General features: G+C 34.1%; 1 protein-coding gene across 5 annotated transcripts in view; it reads right to left on the reverse strand.

Moving 5' to 3' along the window:
* CFAP299 (cilia and flagella associated protein 299) overlaps positions 1-20,527 on the reverse strand; it is a 631,144-nt gene that overhangs the window by 494,003 nt on the left and 116,614 nt on the right. For 4 of the 5 annotated variants that reach the window (XM_047857288.1, XM_047857287.1, XM_047857289.1 and 1 more), the window contains exon 3: positions 18,096-18,182. The exons of the other annotated variant lie outside the window; for it this stretch is intronic. In XM_047857288.1, the coding sequence (XP_047713244.1) occupies positions 18,096-18,182 (87 nt within the window). The remainder of the gene's footprint in view (positions 1-18,095; positions 18,183-20,527) is intronic. 5 annotated transcript variants of the gene reach the window in all.

Consider the following 20,527-nt stretch of genomic DNA (forward strand, 5'->3'; position numbering starts at 1 on the left):
CAGAGATACAATAATATTTCACTGGGCCTTGCACTCACCAGGACAAAGAAAATGTGCAACAAGGAGGACAACCCAAAGCAAAGAGAATAGTAGAAAACAAACGGCAAAGTCTTAAAATGTGCACTTATCTTTTGGGACTAACAAATTAGATCAGAGGGAGTTCTAGAAATAAAGTGAAAATTTTAAAAAGAAAAGAAAAGAGATGAGATGAGAAGAGATGAGAAAAGAAGGGAGGGGAGGGGAGGGGAGGGGAGGGGAGGAGAAGAAAGAGAAAGAAAGAAAGAAAGAAAGAAAGAAGAAAAGGAAAGGAAAGGAAAGGAAAGGAAAGGAAAGGAAAGGAAAGGAAAGGAAAGGAAAGGAAATTAACTTAAGGCCAAGATATGAAGAACTTTGAGCCCTAGACTAAAGATTTTAACTTTATTTTGTAAATGATGAGATAGCACTGAAGGATTTTAATCAGAGATAGCTACTATAAGAATGATGTTTGCCAAATTCAGTTTTAGACAAGTACAAGAATCTTGCTTGTGCCTCTTCATGGCATCATATCCATCACTGCCTTCAAATTCTACCTCAACTATCAGTTCCTGCAGGAAGCCTTCCCTAACAATCTTTTCCAAAAATCAGATTCTCCCTTTTATTTTTTTTAATTATTTTTTTATTCCCATAGCTCCTCTAATGCCTACCACAATTTGTAATGATCTTTCATGGATGATCCAGGGTCATGAGCTAAGGAAGAGTAATGTATGCATACAAAACTGAGAGTCATTAGTAGTTGAAGCTGTAGGAATAAATGAGAGACAATGAAAAACAGACCAAATAGATGCAAAAAAATGGATGTGAGATACCAGCAGAACACCATCAGAGTAAAGTTAGGCAAAAGTAGATCCAGGGGAAATAGCTCCCAAAAGGATCCATGGAGGAAAAAGGAAAGCTAGGAGAGAAGTACAACGTGGTAGGCAGGAATTGAGATAGTATCAAGGAGGTATCAGACTCAAGTGATAAATGCTATACTGATATCAGGCAAAATAAAGAAGGTGGCCGACAGCTTTGGTTTTTCAGTATGAGAGAAAATTCATTAAGGCAGGTGATTTTCATCTCCTATTTATGAAAATATAAAGCATAATGCTCTATTTTCCTCTTATTTTAGTTAACAAATTACCTGCTAAATGGATATCTGCAAAACCTCAAAACAATACAAGTTCCCAATGTTGATAAAATTAGATTCTGGCCCATAATGGTCTTGAATTAAGTTGTGGTTTGCCAACACCACACAAATGTGACTCATTCGTCTAAGAATTTCATAATATAAAAATAATGGGAGAGGGATTATATCATGGCCTTTTATAAAGTCAGTCATTCTTGATCGAGAATAATTACAATGGACCACCCAAAACATTCAAGTATTTCAAATTATTTGCCATGTAGTAAAATATGGGGCAGTTGAGCAGAATCAAGACAATGAATTTTAACTGTATCAAAATGATCAGAATAATTAAAATCTATCCTGTAAAATAAATAGATGAAATAGGTGAAGAGGATTCAGAGGTACAAACTTCCAGTTATAAAATAAATAAGTTGCAGAATTGAAAAGTACAGTGTAGGGAATATAGTCAATGATAGTGTAATAATGTTGTAAGGTGACAGACGGTAACCACACTTTTTGTGGTGAACAGTGTATGACATAGAATTATCAGATCATTGTGTTGTACACCTGAAAATAGTAAAACACTGTGTGTCAACTATACTTCAACAATAAAAGTAAAAAATAAATTAAAAAATATTTTCCAAACTTCATAATCATATGAAGTACACTTCATATACTTTGTTTTTTCCATTATGTTATAAACAATAAAAAATAAAGGAGATAAATATTACATAAAAATAATGCCAATCTGGGGCTCTTGGGTGGCTCAGTGGGTTAAGCATTTGACTTCAGCTTAGGTCATGATCTCGAGACCCACACTGGGTGAGCTCGTGCCCCACTCCAGGGGAATCCCTCATGGGATTCTCTCTCTCTCTCTCTCCTGCTCTCTCTCTGCCCCTCACTCACTCGCACCCTCTTTTTCTCTCTCAAAAAATAAAAAATAAATAAAAATAATGCCATCTTTGAACACTGTAGAAATTTTTTCTATGATTAAAAATATTGAGACAAGTTCAAACTCAGAACCCTATCCAAAGTCATATGAATAGATACCCCTTTAATGTTTACTTAATTTTAATAAATTTACATGCACTTATATTTACTTATTTATACTTCTATATTGAAATCAATTAGGAACACAGTACTTTAATTATGAAAAGTAGGTACCTACTGAGAAAAACTGAACCCACTATTAATTCCATTTTTAGTAACTTTGTTCCCATTTAAAATAATTTGAAATTCAATAAGCAATAACTCATGTTGTAAATACAAATGTCCAAGGGCAGTGATAAGATAAGCTAGACTTATTAGGGCTTAGGCTATGTTATAAATTAACAGAAAGGTAGATTTTGAATGCACTGATCTGTACTTGCTGTGACCACATAATTTAGAAGCTTCAATGAGCTTTATTAGAAACCTATTTTTAAAACAATCAGGTTTAGCTCACTGTGCTTTTACTTATTTGTCCACATTTTATTTAAGTAAATAAGATCACGTTCCATTTGTTTATTCCAGTAATTTTAGAGTACTTAGAAGATTCAGGAAATCTAAAATGCCATGGTGAGCACGTAGACAGCCTGATGGAGGGAAAAAGTATTTTAAAAAAAGAACTAAAACCACTTCCTGTGGTTAACATTTTAGAACCTAATCCAGAAGAGTCAGTACCAATATAGTGGGTTTGTTGTATCTTCTCTATGAGCATCAGAAACAGACTTGCACTGGTGCCACGTTTTGAGTAGGACACATGTGTGAGACAGATGAAGCTTGTAGATCAGATATAATTAAAAACTCATTGAATACACCACAAAATACCACAAATATTAAACTATTTTGGAATGAATTTACTATTGCTTTGATAGCAGTTTCAAATAAATAGCTGGTTAATCTAACAAATAAGAAATTCAGTATATTGAACTAGTAGAATTACTGGAATTTAAAATATGGCTGGGTGTAGTCTAGTTTTATCAATACTATAGTACAACCTACACATATTCAAACTTAAGGATTTTATTATAATAAAATACATCAGGTTCTTGTCCATGAAAGTTAGGAAACAGCTTTTAAATGAGCTCTCCTAAGATGAAATTAAGAAGTCAGAAGAGAATGGAGTCAAAGATTGAATATTGAATGAAACTACTAGACATTCCCTGCAGTGGAAGAAGACCACCTAAAGGAGACTGCCCATTAGGACACCATTCTCTCATAGTTTCCCACCATATTCTTCTGGGAATCCATTCTCAATAATGCTAAAGGCTTCAGAGAGATTAGCTAGAATAGCAGTATTAAATGACCAAATGGATTGATTAACTAGAAGTCACAGGTGATGATGGCAGGAGCAGTTTTAGTTGAGATGGGAATTCAACCCAGACAGCAGTGGTTTTAGGACTAAACAGAAGTTTAAATAAGAGCTCCCCCACACCAAAATAAACTTTGAACTTATTTCAAAACACAAATGCATAAGCTACTCATTCAAACAATAAAAATAAAGAAATGAAATTACTAAAATAAATTATGTAGATCTAGGTTGGCTATTAATAGCTATTATACATCCATAAAATATGAGATGAAAAATGGTATGGTTTAAGGAGAAGTGTATGATATGTTGCCACCATACTCCAGAATGGGGATTTTAATCAAATAAATACTGATTGTATGCTTATTATTTACCTTCAAAAAAAAGAGCTATCAAGAAAGGATAGAGAGAACAACCTAAGGGTCCATGTGTCCATCATATATAATATATATGTACATATCATGTATAATATATATGTATATATATAATAAATATATAATATATATGAAAATTATTATTCAGACTTAAAAAAGAATGAAATATTGCCATTTGTGATAACATGGAAGGACGTAGAGGGCATTATAAAAAGAGAAAGATAAATACCATGTGATCTCACTTATATGTAGACTCTAAAACACCACCACCACCAACACCAATAGCTCATAGATACAGAGAACAGATTGCGGTGGTTACAGCAGTTAGAGTTGAGTGGGTAAAATGGATGAAAGGGATAAAAAGATAAACTTTCAGTTATAAAATAAATAAGCAATGGTAATGTAAGTTACAGCATGCCATATACAGTTAATAGTACTGTAATGCATATTTGAAAGTTGCTAAGAGAGTAATTCTTAAAGGTTCTCATCATAAGGAAAATTCTGAAACTACATACGGTGGTGGGTGCTAATTAGACTTAATGTGGTTATCATTTTGCAATATATGAAAATATTGAATTATTATACTGTATAATACACAGTATAACATATATTGGGTATTGGATAATATACACTATAACATATATTGTATATTGTATACGATGTACAATATATTGTATATTATTGTATATTGTACACATGAAAATAATGTCAATTACATTTTAATTTTACAGAAAGAGATAGAATTAAAATGGCCAAAGCAGCTCATGTACCTAAACTCTCTCATGAACCCACCCACTAAAATTAATACAAATTAAACAAAAAATACTGTAAATGGGCTAAATTCCCTTAACTATCAGAGATTTCCAAATAGATGGATATGTAAAAAGAAAAAAACCCACATACATATACTATTAATAAGAGACATACCTAAATCAAAATACAAAAAGATAAAAATTAAAGGGATAAAAAAAGTACATGAGATAAATGTTAGTGACATGTGCAGTAACGTAGAAATGTGAATGTCTGAAATATTAGATTCAAGGGTTAATCATTACATGATAAAAATAATCTCGGAGTGGTCTAGAAAGCAAATTCAAGTCTGAAGTATATTATCATTATTATATATATTATAGGAAGAAAATAGTATCCCTAATATAATACAAAGTGCAATAACAATCTAAATGAAACATGGTATGTCTATATTATGATAGTGCCATTAAAAATTATCTTACATGAAATCACTTTCTTGAAGAGTTATCCATACTATGTTCACTGACACATTATTCACAATACCCAAGGTATGGAAACAACTCAAGTGTCCTTCAACAGATGAATGGACAAAGAAAATGTGACTTATACATACAATGGAATATTATTCAGTCTTACAAAAGGAAGGAAATCCTGACATTTGCAACAACATGAATGAACCTAGAAACCATTACACTAAGAGAAATAAGCCAGAAAGACAAAACATATACCATATGGAATTACTTACATGTGGAACAAAAAGAGAAAAGAAAAGAAAGGGACAAACAGTCAAACTTGTAGAAACAGAGAGTAGAACTGGTATTGGTGGCTGCCAGGGCCAGGCATGTGGGAAAAATAGAGAGAATATGGTAAAAGGGTAAAAACCTTTTGTTATAAGATACATTTATAAAATGGTGACATAGTGGATAATATTGTATTATTTAATGGAAATTTGCTAAGAGAATAGAACTTAACCGTTCTTCAAAAAAAAAAAAGACATATATGTGAAGTAATGGACATGTTTTTTTTGTTTCTTTCAAAATTGTTATTTAAATTGTAGTTAATTAACATGCAGAATAATATTGCCTTCAGGAATAGAATTCAGAGATTCATCATTTACATATAACACCCAGTGCTCTTTCCAACAAGTGCCCTCCTTAATGCCCATCACCCACTTAGCTCATCCCCCACCCACCTTTCCTCCAGCAACCCTCAGTTTGTTCTCTGTATTTAACAGTCTCCTTTGGTTGGCCTCCCTCTCTGTTTTTATCTTACTTTTCCTTCCCTTCCCCTATGTTCATCTGTTTCTTAAATTCCACATATGAGTGAAATCATATGATATTTGTCTTTGACGGACTTATTTCACTTAGCATAATACACTCTAGTTCCATCCACATTGTTACAAATGGCAAGATTTCATTCCTCTTGATTGCCAAGTAATATTCCAGTGTGTGTGTGTGTGTGTGTGTGTGTGTGTGTGTACATACATATACCACATCTTCTTTACCCATTCATCAGTTGATGGACATTTGGGCTCTTTCCATAATTTGACTCTTGTTGATAGTGCTGCTATAAACACTGTGGTGCCTGTGTCCCTTGAATCAGCATTTTTGTATCCTTTGGGTAAATAGCTAGTAGTACAATTGCTGGGTTGTAGGCCAGTTCTATTTTTAATTTTTTGAGAAATCTCCACACTGTTTTCCAGGCTGGCTGCCCCAGTTTGGACTCCCACCAACAGTGTAAGAGGGTTCCCCTTTCTCTGCATCCTTGCCAACATCTGTTGTTTTCTGAGTTGTTGATTTTAGCCATTCTGACAGGTGTGAGGTGGTATCTCATTGTGGTTTTGATTTGTATTTCCCTGATGGTGAGTGATGAGTGATGTTGAGCATCTTTTCATGTGCCTGTTGGCCATCTGGATGTCTTCTTTGGAAAAGTGTCTATTCATGTCTTCTGCCCATTTCTTCACTGGATTATTTGTTTTCTGGGTGTTGAGTTTGAATAGTTCCTTATAGATTTTGGATACTAACCCTTTATCCGTTCTGTCATTTGCAAATATTTTCTCCCATTCCGTTGGTTGCCTTTTAGTTTTGTCGATTATTTTCTTTGCTGTGCAGAAACTTTTTATCTTGATGAGGTCCCATTAGTTCATTTCCCTTGCCTCCAGAGATTTGTCTAGGAAGAAGTTGCTCTGGCCGAGGTCAAAGAGGTTGCTGCCTGTGCTCTCCTCTAGGATTTTGATGGTTTCCTCTCTCACATTTAGGTCTCATATCCGTTTTGAATTTATTTTTGTGTATGGTGTAAGAAAGTGGTCCAGTTTCATTCTTTTGCGTGTCGCCATCCAGCTTTCCCAACACCGATTGTTGAAGAGACTGTCTTTTTTCCATTGGATATTCTTTCCTGCTTTGTCAAAGATTAGTTAACCATAGCGCTGTGGGCCCATTTCTGGTTTTTTTACTCTGTTACCCTGACCTATGTATCTGTTCTTGTGCCAGTACCATACTGTCTTGAGGACTACGGCTTTGTAATATAGCTTTGAGTCTGGAATTGTGATGCCTCCAGCTTTGTTTTGCTTTTTCAAGGCTGCTTTGGCTCTTCAGGGTCTTTTGTGATACCGTACAAATTTTAGGTTTGTTTGTTCTAGTCCTGCGAAAAACGCCGGTGGTATTTTGATAAGGATTGCAATAAACGTGTAGATTGCTTTGGGTAGTATGGACATTTTAACAAACGTTTGTTCTTCCAATCCATGAACGTGGAATTTTTTCCCATTTCTTTGTGTCCTCTTCAATTTCTTTCATAAGTGTTCTATACTTTTCAGAGTACAGATCTGTTATCTCTTTGCTTAGATTTATACCTAGATATACCTGGATTTATACCTACATATACCTTACATTTGTATGTAAATATACCTAGATATCTTAGGAAAGATATCTGAGGGAAACACTCAGGTTTAACCTTTGAGGATAATATTAGCTGTGGATTGTTCATATATGGATTTTCTGATGCTGAGGTATATTCCATCTATACCTACTTTTTGAGGGTTTTTATCAGGAATGGATGCTGTATTTTGTCAAATGCTTTTTCTGTATCTACTGAGAGAATCACATAGTTGTTATCCTTTCTTTTATTAATGTTGTATATCATGTTGTTTGATTTTTGAATATTGAACCACCCCTGTGGACATGTTAATTAACTTAAGAGTTGAACTTTTTAAATAACATAACATATACATGTATGGGGGCGCCTGGGTGGCGCAGTCGGTTAAGCGTCCGACTTCAGCCAGGTCACGATCTCGCGGTCTGGGAGTTCGAGCCCTGCGTCAGGCTCTGGGCTGATGGCTCAGAGCCTGGAACCTGCTTCTGATTCTGTGTCTCCCTCTCTCTCTGCCCCTCCCCCATTCATGCTCTGTCTCTCTCTGTCCCAAAAAATAAACGTTGAAAAAAAAAAATTAAAAAAAAAACAAACATATACATGTATAAAATTACTGCCTTTGTAATGACATAATTTCATTTGTAACTTTTTATCATTTAAATTTAATTTTCTATGGTATTTTTATAAACAGGATGTTTTTCCTGGTTAATTAATTGTGCTTATGTCTCCATTTTAGGAAAGACGAATTATTAGTTTTTATAGTGCCTGAGTAGTTTGTCAGTCTCCTAGCAAAAAGTTAATTTGGATATTTACAATGTTTTTCCACAGTAAAATATTCAGACATGAAATGCTTTGTGTAATATGCTTAATTTTGTCTACTATGGATGTTATTAAGCTGTGGATCAAAATTATTCAACTTTAATAAAAATAATTGCAATATGCTTTTCAGGAAGGACCACACATTTAATGTAATGATTTTAATGAGCAAGACTTTAAAAAAGAATTCTAAGGATAATTTTGCGGTTTAAAAATAGAATTAATATAGGCTGGACACCAGGTTTTCTATATATTTATATGTTCATAAAAATAGCAGTAGTAAAGGGACTTAGAATTCTGAATATTATTTGATAAATACAGTCGAACAATAATGAGCTTTGCTTAGTTTTTAAAAAAGAACTCATCTGGAAAATGTATTATGCAAAACAACACATATAATATGCATACAAATATAACAGTTAACATTCATAAATAGTACATAAGGTTAATAAAGCCATTTTCTTTCTCTATTTGAAGAAATGTTTTAGTGTATTCAAATAAACACAACATAACATAGCCCATATATTTGCATAATTACCTTGAGGAACTTTTACTTTTCTCTCATTCTCACCAAATTTCACTGGTTAATATCTTTGACAATCCATTGTCAAGGAGAATTAATGATTGGGATGTTTGTGAAAATTACATAAGCATATAGTGCCTCATGATAAACATCCCTTGGAATATCCAGGTAAATCATTATAACCGGTAGGAAATGAAAGGTGGAAAGGTTTATGTAGGGGGAAGCAGAGGGACTTGGAAGTATGTGTAAGGAGCCAGAAAGCAATACAGTTTGGTGTAGTATAACACTGGTTGCTAGTCTGAATAGTTTCACTGGGCTCTGGAATAAAGTGCTGTCTGTAGTTGCCTGGTACCTGCTGGAGTGATTAAGGCAGGAGGATAGTACCCCAGAGTGTGAGAGCCCTGTGAGAGCCTAATAAAAGAGGTGGTTAAGAGGATAGTCTTTGAATCTCTTGATTTTTAAAATTTTTTAATGTTTGTTTATTTTTGAGAGAGAGAAGGAGACACCGAATCCAAAGCAGTTATTCACGTATTTGTTATTGTCTTTCATTTCACTGAAATGAAATTTTCAGGACGATTATCACTTAGCCTGTCTCTCTTTCTCTTTCCCATTGTTCTAATCCCACCCCTATGTTCTAGTGACTACAATATAAACAGTCAATATTTGTGAAATAAATGAATATATTAATGTGTATGGTAGGATTAGAAACATCAAAATGATCATCTAAGGCAACTAAGAGTCTTATTTCCACTATATCTGATTCCAAGTCCACCAATTTTCTCTGGTATAATCTGAAGAGAGATGAGTATCTGCTTCACCTCATACTTTTAAAAGAAAAAGATCACAGTTTTATACAGTAACTTTTATTATATGTTGTTAAGGCATATAAAGGTAGGCTAGAATTTATGGATGTGGTGTTCCTCCACACTGGTAAAATTCAGTGTTAATTTATGTTTTAAGATGAAGGTAGCAAGAGGAAGGAGAAGAAACAACTATTTTCTTTGGCTGAAACCCCAATTTTCTTCCTGAAATATATACATATACATATATATATGTGTATGTAGCTTACTATCATTGTGAAATTTTTAATGTGGGTAAAAAAAAGCAAATTATAGTCAATTTCTTTTCATTTATAGGAAAATGTCTTTATTTTCTATTTAAGTAATCATATGATTCATATCAATTTTTCCTTTTGTTAATTTTCTCAAAGCAGTAAGGAAATTTTTGTTAGTAAAAAGTGACTTTTGTAGATTTCCTTACCAGACTTTGACAAATAAGGCAAGTAAAATAAAACAAAATATGCTAGTTTTAAAGTTGAATAGAGTATCAAATGAGATAAGTCAATACTCATTATTCTAAAAGTAACCATTTTATAAATAATATATATTCATTATGGAAAGTAAAAAGTAAATGAAAGACTCCACCAAAAAATTGCTTTAACTAATACACAAATTTAGCACTAAGTTGCAGGGTATAAAATCAACATACAAAAATCAGTTGAATTTTTTTTAAGAGTTTATTTATTTATTTTGAGAGAGAGAGTGCAAGAGGCTGGGGGCAGAGAGAGAGAGAGAAAGAGAGAGAGAGAATACTAAGCAGGCTTCACATTGTCAGCACACAACCTGACGTGGGGCTCAATCCCACAAATGGTGAGATCATGACCTGAGCAGAGATCAACAGACAGGTGTTTAACCAACTGAGCCACCCAGGCGCCCTGTTGCATTTCTATACACCAAAAATAAAGCAGCAGAAAAAGAAATCAAGGAATCCATTTCTTGGAATCAATTTGGTATATTTACAATTATACCAAAATCAATAAGATATCTAGGTATAAATCTAAGCAAAGAGATAACAGATCTGTACTCTGAAAAGTATAGAACACTTATGAAAGAAATTGAGGAGGACACAAAGAAATAGGAAAAAATTCCACGTTCATGGATTGGAAGAACAAACGTTTGTTAAAATGTCTATACTACCCAAAGCAATCTACACATTTATTGCAATCCTTATCAAAATACCACCGGCGTTTTTCGCAGGACTAGAACAAACAAACCTAAAATTTGTACGGTATCACAAAAGACCCTGAAGAGCCAAAGCAGCCTTGAAAAAGCAAAACAAAGCTGGAGGCATCACAATTCCAGACTCAAAGCTATATTACAAAGCCGTAGTCCTCAAGACAGTATGGTACTGGCACAAGAACAGATACATAGGTCAGGGTAACAGAGTAAAAAAACCAGAAATGGGCCCACAGCGCTATGGTTAACTAATCTTTGACAAAGCAGGAAAGAATATCCAATGGAAAAAAGACAGTCTCTTCAACAATCGGTGTTGGGAAAGCTGGATGGCGACACGCAAAAGAATGAAACTGGACCACTTTCTTACACCATACACAAAAATAAATTCAAAACGGATATGAGACCTAAATGTGAGAGAGGAAACCATCAAAATCCTAGAGGAGAGCACAGGCAGCAACCTCTTTGACCTCGGCCAGAGCAACTTCTTCCTAGACAAATCTCTGGAGGCAAGGGAAATGAACTAATGGGACCTCATCAAGATAAAAAGTTTCTGCACAGCAAAGAAAATAATCGACAAAACTAAAAGGCAACCAACGGAATGGGAGAAAATATTTGCAAATGACAGAACGGATAAAGGGTTAGTATCCAAAATCTATAAGGAACTATTCAAACTCAACACCCAGAAAACAAATAATCCAGTGAAGAAATGGGCAGAAGACATGAATAGACACTTTTCCAAAGAAGACATCCAGATGGCCAACAGGCACATGAAAAGATGCTCAACATCACTCATCACTCACCATCAGGGAAATACAAATCAAAACCACAATGAGATACCACCTCACACCTGTCAGAATGGCTAAAATCAACAACTCAGAAAACAACAGATGTTGGCAAGGATGCAGAGAAAGGGGAACCCTCTTACACTGTTGGTGGGAGTCCAAACTGGGGCAGCCAGCCTGGAAAACAGTGTGGAGATTTCTCAAAAAATTAAAAATAGAACTGGCCTACAACCCAGCAATTGTACTACTAGCTATTTACCCAAAGGATACAAAAATGCTGATTCAAGGGACACAGGCACCACAGTGTTTATAGCAGCACTATCAACAAGAGTCAAATTATGGAAAGAGCCCAAATGTCCATCAACTGATGAATGGGTAAAGAAGATGTGGTATATGTATGTACACACACACACACACACACACACACACACACACACACACACACTGGAATATTACTTGGCAATCAAGAGGAATGAAATCTTGCCATTTGTAACAATGTGGATGGAACTAGAGTGTATTATGCTAAGTGAAATAAGTCCGTCAAAGACAAATATCATATGATTTCACTCATATGTGGAATTTAAGAAACAGATGAACATAGGGGAAGGGAAGGAAAAGTAAGATAAAAACAGAGAGGGAGGCCAACCAAAGGAGACTGTTAAATACAGAGAACAAACTGAGGGTTGCTGGAGGAAAGGTGGGTGGGGGATGAGCTAAGTGGGTGATGGGCATTAAGGAGGGCACTTGTTGGAAAGAGCACTGGGTGTTATATGTAAATGATGAATCACTGAATTCTACTCTTGAAACTACTACACTATATGCTAACTAACTTGAATCTAAATTTTAAAAAAGAAAAAAAAAACTAATGCTTTTTCTCTAAGAGAATACTGGCACTACAACCTGGAGTTTTGGCAAAGAATGCGTACAGGTCTTAGAAGGTGGGATACAAAGCCAGATATTAGAGCTAGAGCTTCCTCCTTCAGTAGTCAAAACTGGACAGGGGTTCTCTGGATCCTTCTGGTTGAAGAAGAAAATCTGCTTCTATAGAATTTGCATCTCAGAAGTATGATCTAGACAACACAGCTAGAATTTTGCCCTAAGGAAGACATCCCTGGGGGTTGAAGCCACTGGCATTAAAGGCTTCATCTAGAAGCCAAAGGTAGGGAGAGGACTTTCTGGAGAGGAAACCACATACATTGTTCCCATTCTCACTAATAGCTTGTGTACACAAAGTACCTAAATATTATTTACACCAAGGAAGCACAAGTTATTTAGTAGTATGTTATGAATTCATTTTTAGTAAACACACATACATTTATAAGTACACAAATGTGTGTGCCTGTATATATATACACACTGTATATATATATATATAGTGTGTGTGTATATATATTATATATATATATACTGTATATATATATACAGTGTGTGTATATATATACACACACACACACTGTATATATATATACAGTATATATATATACTAGGCAGATTAGTTACTATATATATATAGTAACTAATCTGCCTAGGTTAGAACTCAGTGGCTATGTTCCAATAATGATACTTTACCATGAAACACTAAATTTAGCTCATTAATGTCTAAGGTATTATCACATGTACCAAACATTGTAAGAAATGAAATTTTAAAAAGAAAATAAATTAAAAAGGCCTTTAGTATATTATATAGAAGTGAATATTATTAATGCTAAAATATATTAGGCTAAAGGTTAAAAATTATCAATATTTTGGCATATTTGCTTCATGTATCTTTTTGTATTTTTTTATCTCCCTCTTTTTTTGATATTATTTTAAAGCAAGTTATTCAAATAATGTCAATGTTCCCCTTTATATTTCCATAGGTATCATAGAAAAAGACATTTTCTTACATAATTACAATGACTACACCTAACAAAATTATCAAAATTCTATTGTATCAATAGAAATTCTATTGTATCAATTAATATCAAGCCTATAATCAAATTTCTCCCAATTATCTTCAATAATATCTTTTAATAATCGGCTTATTAAAATGAAGATGCCAACAAAATCCACCCATTTGATTTTCAAATTCTATTTTAATCAAGAACCATCCACTCCATTCTCACCCACCCATCCATGATACTGACTTGGACAAATTGGATTGGTTGTCCTAAGGATACTTCATATTCTGAATTTTTCTGCTGTCTTTTTTAATTCAGTTTGTGCCTTTATCCCCTACATATTATAAAAGCTATAGAGTTAAAGGCTCTGTTAGAGTCAGGTTTGACATCTTTAGCAAGATTACTTCATAGGTAGTTCTGAGAAATCCTTACAGCATCATATGAGGGGCACATAATGCGTAATTACCTCCCTTTAGTGATACTATGCCTGGTTATTATAGCCTGGTGGTTCCATTATAAATCTACTTGTCACTCTTTCCCTTAATGGTTTCAGCTTTCAGTGAAACTACTGACTAATTAAATTCTCCAAAGTGATTGCAAATGTGACTTGCTAATGTTGTCATTCTTTCTATATTTCTTAAGTGAGATTTTTGTATAAAGCCTATTCTCCAATAAACTGAAACCATTTCTACTCTGAAATACATTTTTCATAGGATAAACAAGGCAAATATTCCTGTTCCTTTATGTTAGCTATACAAAAATATATGCACTAAAAGAGCCAAACACTTATCAGTGAGTAGATTAGCATATGCTGAAATTCATAACTTTTCTTTTTATTAAATTTTCTATAATAAAATTGTATTTAAAATGGAAAGCTAAAAATAAAATTTGTTATATAAACTTTCTGACAAGGCAGAAAATCTTACAAGGAAAAGTTTCAGATTATAGCACTGTAGTTTAAACAATTCTGGCCATCAATATTCATTTATACTCATTCAGATAAAAGTATTAAGTTACATTTATAAAACGCATTTATTAACACAACAATGCATCTTATTAGCTATCGTTAGTGAATATGATTCAGATGATCTTAGTAGAAATCAATTTTCATTATTTATTTATTATTAAATGTTTATTATTTATTTTGAAGAGTGGGGGAAACAGAGGGAAAGAGAGACTCCCAAGCAGGCTCTGCTCTTGAAGAGCAGACATGAAGTTCATGAAGTTCGATACCACAGCATTATTTACAATAGCCAAGATATGGCTGACATGAAGTTCGATACCACAGCATTTTTTACAATAGCCAAGATATGGCTGACATGAAGTTCGATACCACAGCATTATTTACAATAGCCAAGATATGGAAGCAGCCCACGTGTCCATCAATGGATGAATGGATAAAGATGGTGTGGTGTGGTGTGTGTGTGTGTGTGTGTGTGATGGGATATTACTCAGCCACAAAAAAAAGATAAGATCTTACCACTTGTGACAATGTGGATGGAGCTAGTGGGTACTATGCCAGGAGAAACACATCAGACATAGGAAGACAAATACCATATGATTTCATGTATATGCAGAATCTAAAAAATGAAATAAATGAATAAACATACATACAAAAAGCAGAAACAGACTCCTAAACACGGAGTATAAACTGATGGTTGCCAGAGGGAAGAGAATGGGTTGATGGGCAAAGTGGATGAAGGGGAGATACAGGTTTCTAGTTACAGAATGAGTAAGTCACAGGAATAAAAGACATAGCATAGGGAATATTGTCAATGATATTGTAATAACATTGTAGAGTGGCAGATGATAATTATACTTGTGACCATAGGATAACACAGACTTGTCAAATTACAATGTTGTACGTTAGAAACTAATGCAACATGTGTGTCAACAACACTTCAATAAAAAAATCACTATACTATTTTAATACCTCTTCCATATTTGAATAAAGAATTTGTTCCTTTAAAGAAAACTTTTGAGACTTATAAAAACTAATGCTTTAGGGGCACCTGGGTGGCTCAATCAGTTAGGCATCTGACTTCGGCTCAGGTCATGACCTTGTGGTTCGTGAGTTCAAGCCCCATGTCGGGCTCTATGCTGACAGCTCAGAGCCTAGAGCCTACTTCAGATTCTGTGTCTCCCTCTCTCTCTGCCCCTCCCCTGCTCACACTCTGTCTCTCTCTTGAGAGAGATCTCAAAAATATGTTGAAAAATAAATAAATGCTAGAAAATTAAAAAAAAACTGTTTTCAATACTACTGCCAAAAAAACATATAAATGGTACTGAACAGAACAGCACTTTGAACATTCAATTGTCCTAATTATTTAAGTATAAAAGAAAATGTTTTTACAGGAGATTCAAAATTTACTTAAGTAATTAACAACAACAATAACAGGGGTCTTTGATCACAAAAGTATATGTTTGGGATAAAAGGAACAAATAAGGGGGAAAGTTTTAAGAATGCTACTTTTTAAATATGGTCAACATTTGATGTATATTCTTTAGATCAGACTACTACAAATGACTCTTTTTGTATTTTTAAAAACTGACCTCATATTTCATCTAGTTATAACCTACGCTTTCATCTCGCTTAAAGACACATCATAAAAGTTTACAGAGAAACTTCATATATGATGAAGACAAAATTAAGAATGATGAAAAGATTTTAATATTTTACCCATAATCCAATGGTGAGAATGAAGAATAAGAAATCATCAATGCAACTCACCTAAAACATAGTTAGAAAGAAAGAGAATACTAAAATTGCACTTGCTATATTAGTTTGCTATTGCTGCTCTGACAAATTACCAGAAACATGTGATGTAAACTAACATAAATGTATCATCTTACAGTTCTGTAAACTAGGGCCTAAGAGAGAATCCATTTCCTTGCCTTTTACTCATTCTAGGTCATTCGTATTCCTAGGCTTCTGGTTTCCTTCAATCTTCAAAGCTCGAAAGGGTGGGTTGAATCCTTCACCACAGCATCATCAGGACTTCGTGTTCTGCCTCTCTTCCATTTTCCAAGACCCCTGTGATTACACTGGAAACTCAGGGATAATCCAGGATAATCTCCCTACTTTAATGTCAGTGATTAGCAATCTTACTTGTATCTACACCTTCATTTCCCCTTTGCCATATAGGTAACATGTTTACAGGTTCCAGGGATTAGAACATAGATGTCTTTGAAGCTCCTGCTTTGGATTTTACATACACACTACTAAATATACTTAAAAGACAAAAGTCAAAGTGATATTATCATTCACTGAGAGCTAGTGTTCAGAGAGAAACCTGGTTCAAATTTCAGCTTTGGCACTTACTGGGATTAGATTTAGTGTATTTTTGAAATTATCTGGGCAATGTTTTCCTCATCTAAGAAAGGGAGACAAAAATACCTCATAAAGATTATTGTGAAAATAAAAGTAAGTCAGGTAAAAGAGTGTACACAATGCTCAACTTAGAAGTCCTTCAAAGAAAACACGAGTTAATGTTATTAGACTATTAAAAAATATATACTATTTGCTATCTCTTCAAACTTCTGCCCAGGGTTAAGACTGTTTTCCTTCATAATATTCTTTTCCTTTTTTCTTCAATTTTTAATGTTTAATTTACTTTTGAGAGAGAGACAGAGCACGAGTGGGGGAGGGGCAGAGAGACAGGGATACACAGAATCAGAAGCAGGCTCCAGGCTCTGAGATGTCAGCACAGAGCCCCACATGGGGCTCGAACTGATGGAACTGCGAGATCATGGCCTAAACTGAAGTCGGACGCTTAACCAACTGAGCCACCCAGGCGCCCCTCCTTCATTATTTTATACAGCTTTATTCCTTACTGTTTGACTATCTTGAACAATTGCTAAAATGCATATGTCACTATAGCCTGCAACCAAGATATTTTATTAACTTTATGTGCTTAAACGTTCTCATTTCTTGGATGATTTAATAAGAGATCTCTTAAGGGTATTATAATCTTGAATGGTATTTTAATCGTTCCCAAAATAACATTTTATAGGTAATATTATTATTAGACACATGACAGAAATATCACCTAAAAAAAAAGTGGCAGTCCATGGGATTTTACTCTGAAATTCCTCTCATTCTCTGCTATCTGTTCATGGTCAGAGAAAAGGCAGCTAGAGCCAGTGCTGGTATTACTGAGTTTAATATGTACTTATTTATTGATCTAGTACACATTCTGGTAAAAGAATTTCAAGCATCATAAAATCTTTCCTTAAATTCTGTATTCCCAGATAGTTGCCACCTGGGCCGTTATAGAGCCATTTTACAAGATTCTCTGATTCTTCCACATCTTTTATTACTGTCCAGCTTTAAACAGTAATCCTCTCTCATACAATCACTCAGAACATGTGTGTTCCCAGATCTTCAAATCATTTTCAAACATAAATATTCTGTCTTTTCACTTCTTGGAATGGGATCTCTAAATTAAATGCTTGATATTGAATATTAGCCATGACCTAGATCCTAAATATAAACCAGGATTATACTGGAAATTTCTTAGTTGAACAGAATAAGTGGGGGGGGGGGGGGCAGAATACATGGTAACAGAATTATTGTTGTATAATAACTGGTAACAATAAATATATAATCATTCAAATATATTTTCTATTTTCAGGTTTGGAAGTAGGAACACCTACATTTTAGCTGCAGCTCTGCCAGTAAATAGCATGTAGTTTTTAAACAAGTCACTGTTAGGTTTTGGGGTCATGCCTGGTTTCCTCAACCTGTAAAATAAGAAAAGAAAGGCTAGGTCTCCAAGTTTCCTTCCAGTTTTAAATTTTTATCTGCACTGAGAAGCTGCAGTCAGCAATCACAATTCTCTAAAGAAAAAAAGAATTCATATTCATAAAATGATTCCTGGGTACTTTGAAGAGCCAGTAAAATAGATGAATTTGCTCTTTCAACTGAGTTCTTTAAAAATGCCTTAAACTGAGCACAATATCTGTAGTAAGTTTAAATTGTGTTCATTAAAAATTCAACAGGCCTCAAGCACGTGGGTGGCTCAGTGGCTTAAGCATCCAACTTTGGCCCAGGTCATGATATCCTGGTTTGTGAATTTGAGCCCTACATCAGGCTCTGTGCTAATAGCTCAGAGCCTAGAGCCTGCTTTGGATTCTGTGTCTCCCTCTCTCTCTGCCCCTGCCTCTCTCTCTCTCTCTCTCTCTCAAAATTAAAAATTAAGCATTAAAAATTATTTAATAAATAAAAATCCAATAGTCCCTAAAATAGACAGATAGACAGATATACACATAAATAGGTATTAAAATATAATGTTATTGCTATGAGTTTTGAGGTATTTAACTGGTGGGAATTTACAATTTTAGCACATTATTTTGTTTTTGTGGCATATAGATATTTTCCAGAAACAATCAGCCATGAACTTCACCAGAGCATCCTCATTTCACTGAAGTACTGACATCTGTGTCTGGACTATTTGTCTTTACAACTCAAGCCTAAAATCCTCAGAAGATCTGCTGGCTGCCTTTACTGATATTAAGCTTTTTCAACAAAGTGTTGCCTCTTGTTAGAAGTATCTATGACTGTGCTTTTCCAGCTGCCATACATGACAATGTCATTATCTTAGAACATGCCATTTCTGCTTACATGGCTTAAAAGGACCAAGAGTCTAAATATGTCTCTTGGGCATTTTGATACTTTTCCAGAGATAATGAACACATTTGTGGCCGTCAGTCGATCTTTAACAAGAGCATTTATTTATTTAGAAGAATTATGAACTGAATTAATATAGCATAATTTTGAAAAATACCTCATGGACAAATGTATCTGATATTGCACTCTTTGTAGGTTAAGTTGAGCTACAAATAATGAGAACAAATCCAATACCAGAATTTCACAAGTTTTTCTGCATATACTGTAATTGGGAATTCATTTGAATAGGAATATGGTATCTTTGGAATGTAATTTTTTTGAAACAATCAATCCAATAAACAACAGCTAGCAACATCTTCACTTATCCACCTAAACACCTTTATCCTTGAAGTACTATGTAGTCCATAAGAAAGCATGGGGATAATTTTTGTAGAAAGAATGCTGTTAAAAGGCGTGTGCACATACGTATGTATAAATATATATGTGTGTGTGTGTGTGTGTGTGTATTTAAGAAAAATGCCCTACTACATAAATAAAAGATCAACCAGGTATTGCCCAGATCTATATTAAATTGCTACAGCTGAGTATAACCATACACACACACACAAAAATTTGGATCCAGCCATTAGCAGATACTTGGCCAGCATAAATCAGAACATATGTTTTAGCTTTATGGCAAGGGGCTGCTAGTCTTTTGTCACTTGGTTCTCTTAAGGCTTCCCAAAATGTGTTAATGTTCCAGGTGTCCACTTAATTCAGTTAGTACCAATATAAAGATTTTTCAAGATGTAGTCTAACTTTATTGAACTAAACAATTATTGGACTGAAGTGATAGGGCTCTCTATTATGTTGCAACAAGTTCTACGTGACTACTTACCATTAAAATATCTAGTTCAAATTTATTTAATTAATGATTAGTTTACAATGTTCTCTATTATTCAAAATAGACCAATTTTCAAAACAAATAATTCATTACTTTATCAGTCCGTGGCAAATGTTTGTGCTTTTGACCAGGAATGTGTCCTGATCTTACCTGAAAGTTGAAAAGACCCATTAGTGATAGAAACATTTACTTAAAACTGAATTTTAATTCCACAAAATATGAAAACATTTTATCTGCTTTTCTTATGCACATTAGCATATTAAATTGTCTGAGAAATCTTGCAATAAAGAAATCAGTTTCATTTTCTTTAACTCAGCATTTCCCAAATTCATTTGACTATGGAATCCTTCTATCCCATAAAAGATATTAACCTCATGCAGAAAGTACTTGCCTTGGGGTGAAAAAGATACCTCCAAGTCTTCCTTGTATACTTCATTTCTAATTATTAAATAATTTGTTTTCAAAATTTTCAAATCTGTATTTTTTTTATTCTAAGCTCTCTATGTCTCATTCTTCCCCGTCCTCCTTTTAACAGAGGCTATTGATGAACTGGTAACTTTAACATCAACTTTTATA

The sequence above is a fragment of the Prionailurus viverrinus genome, chromosome B1, assembly GCF_022837055.1.
Source record: "Prionailurus viverrinus isolate Anna chromosome B1, UM_Priviv_1.0, whole genome shotgun sequence".
Classification (NCBI taxonomy): Eukaryota; Metazoa; Chordata; class Mammalia; order Carnivora; family Felidae; genus Prionailurus; species Prionailurus viverrinus.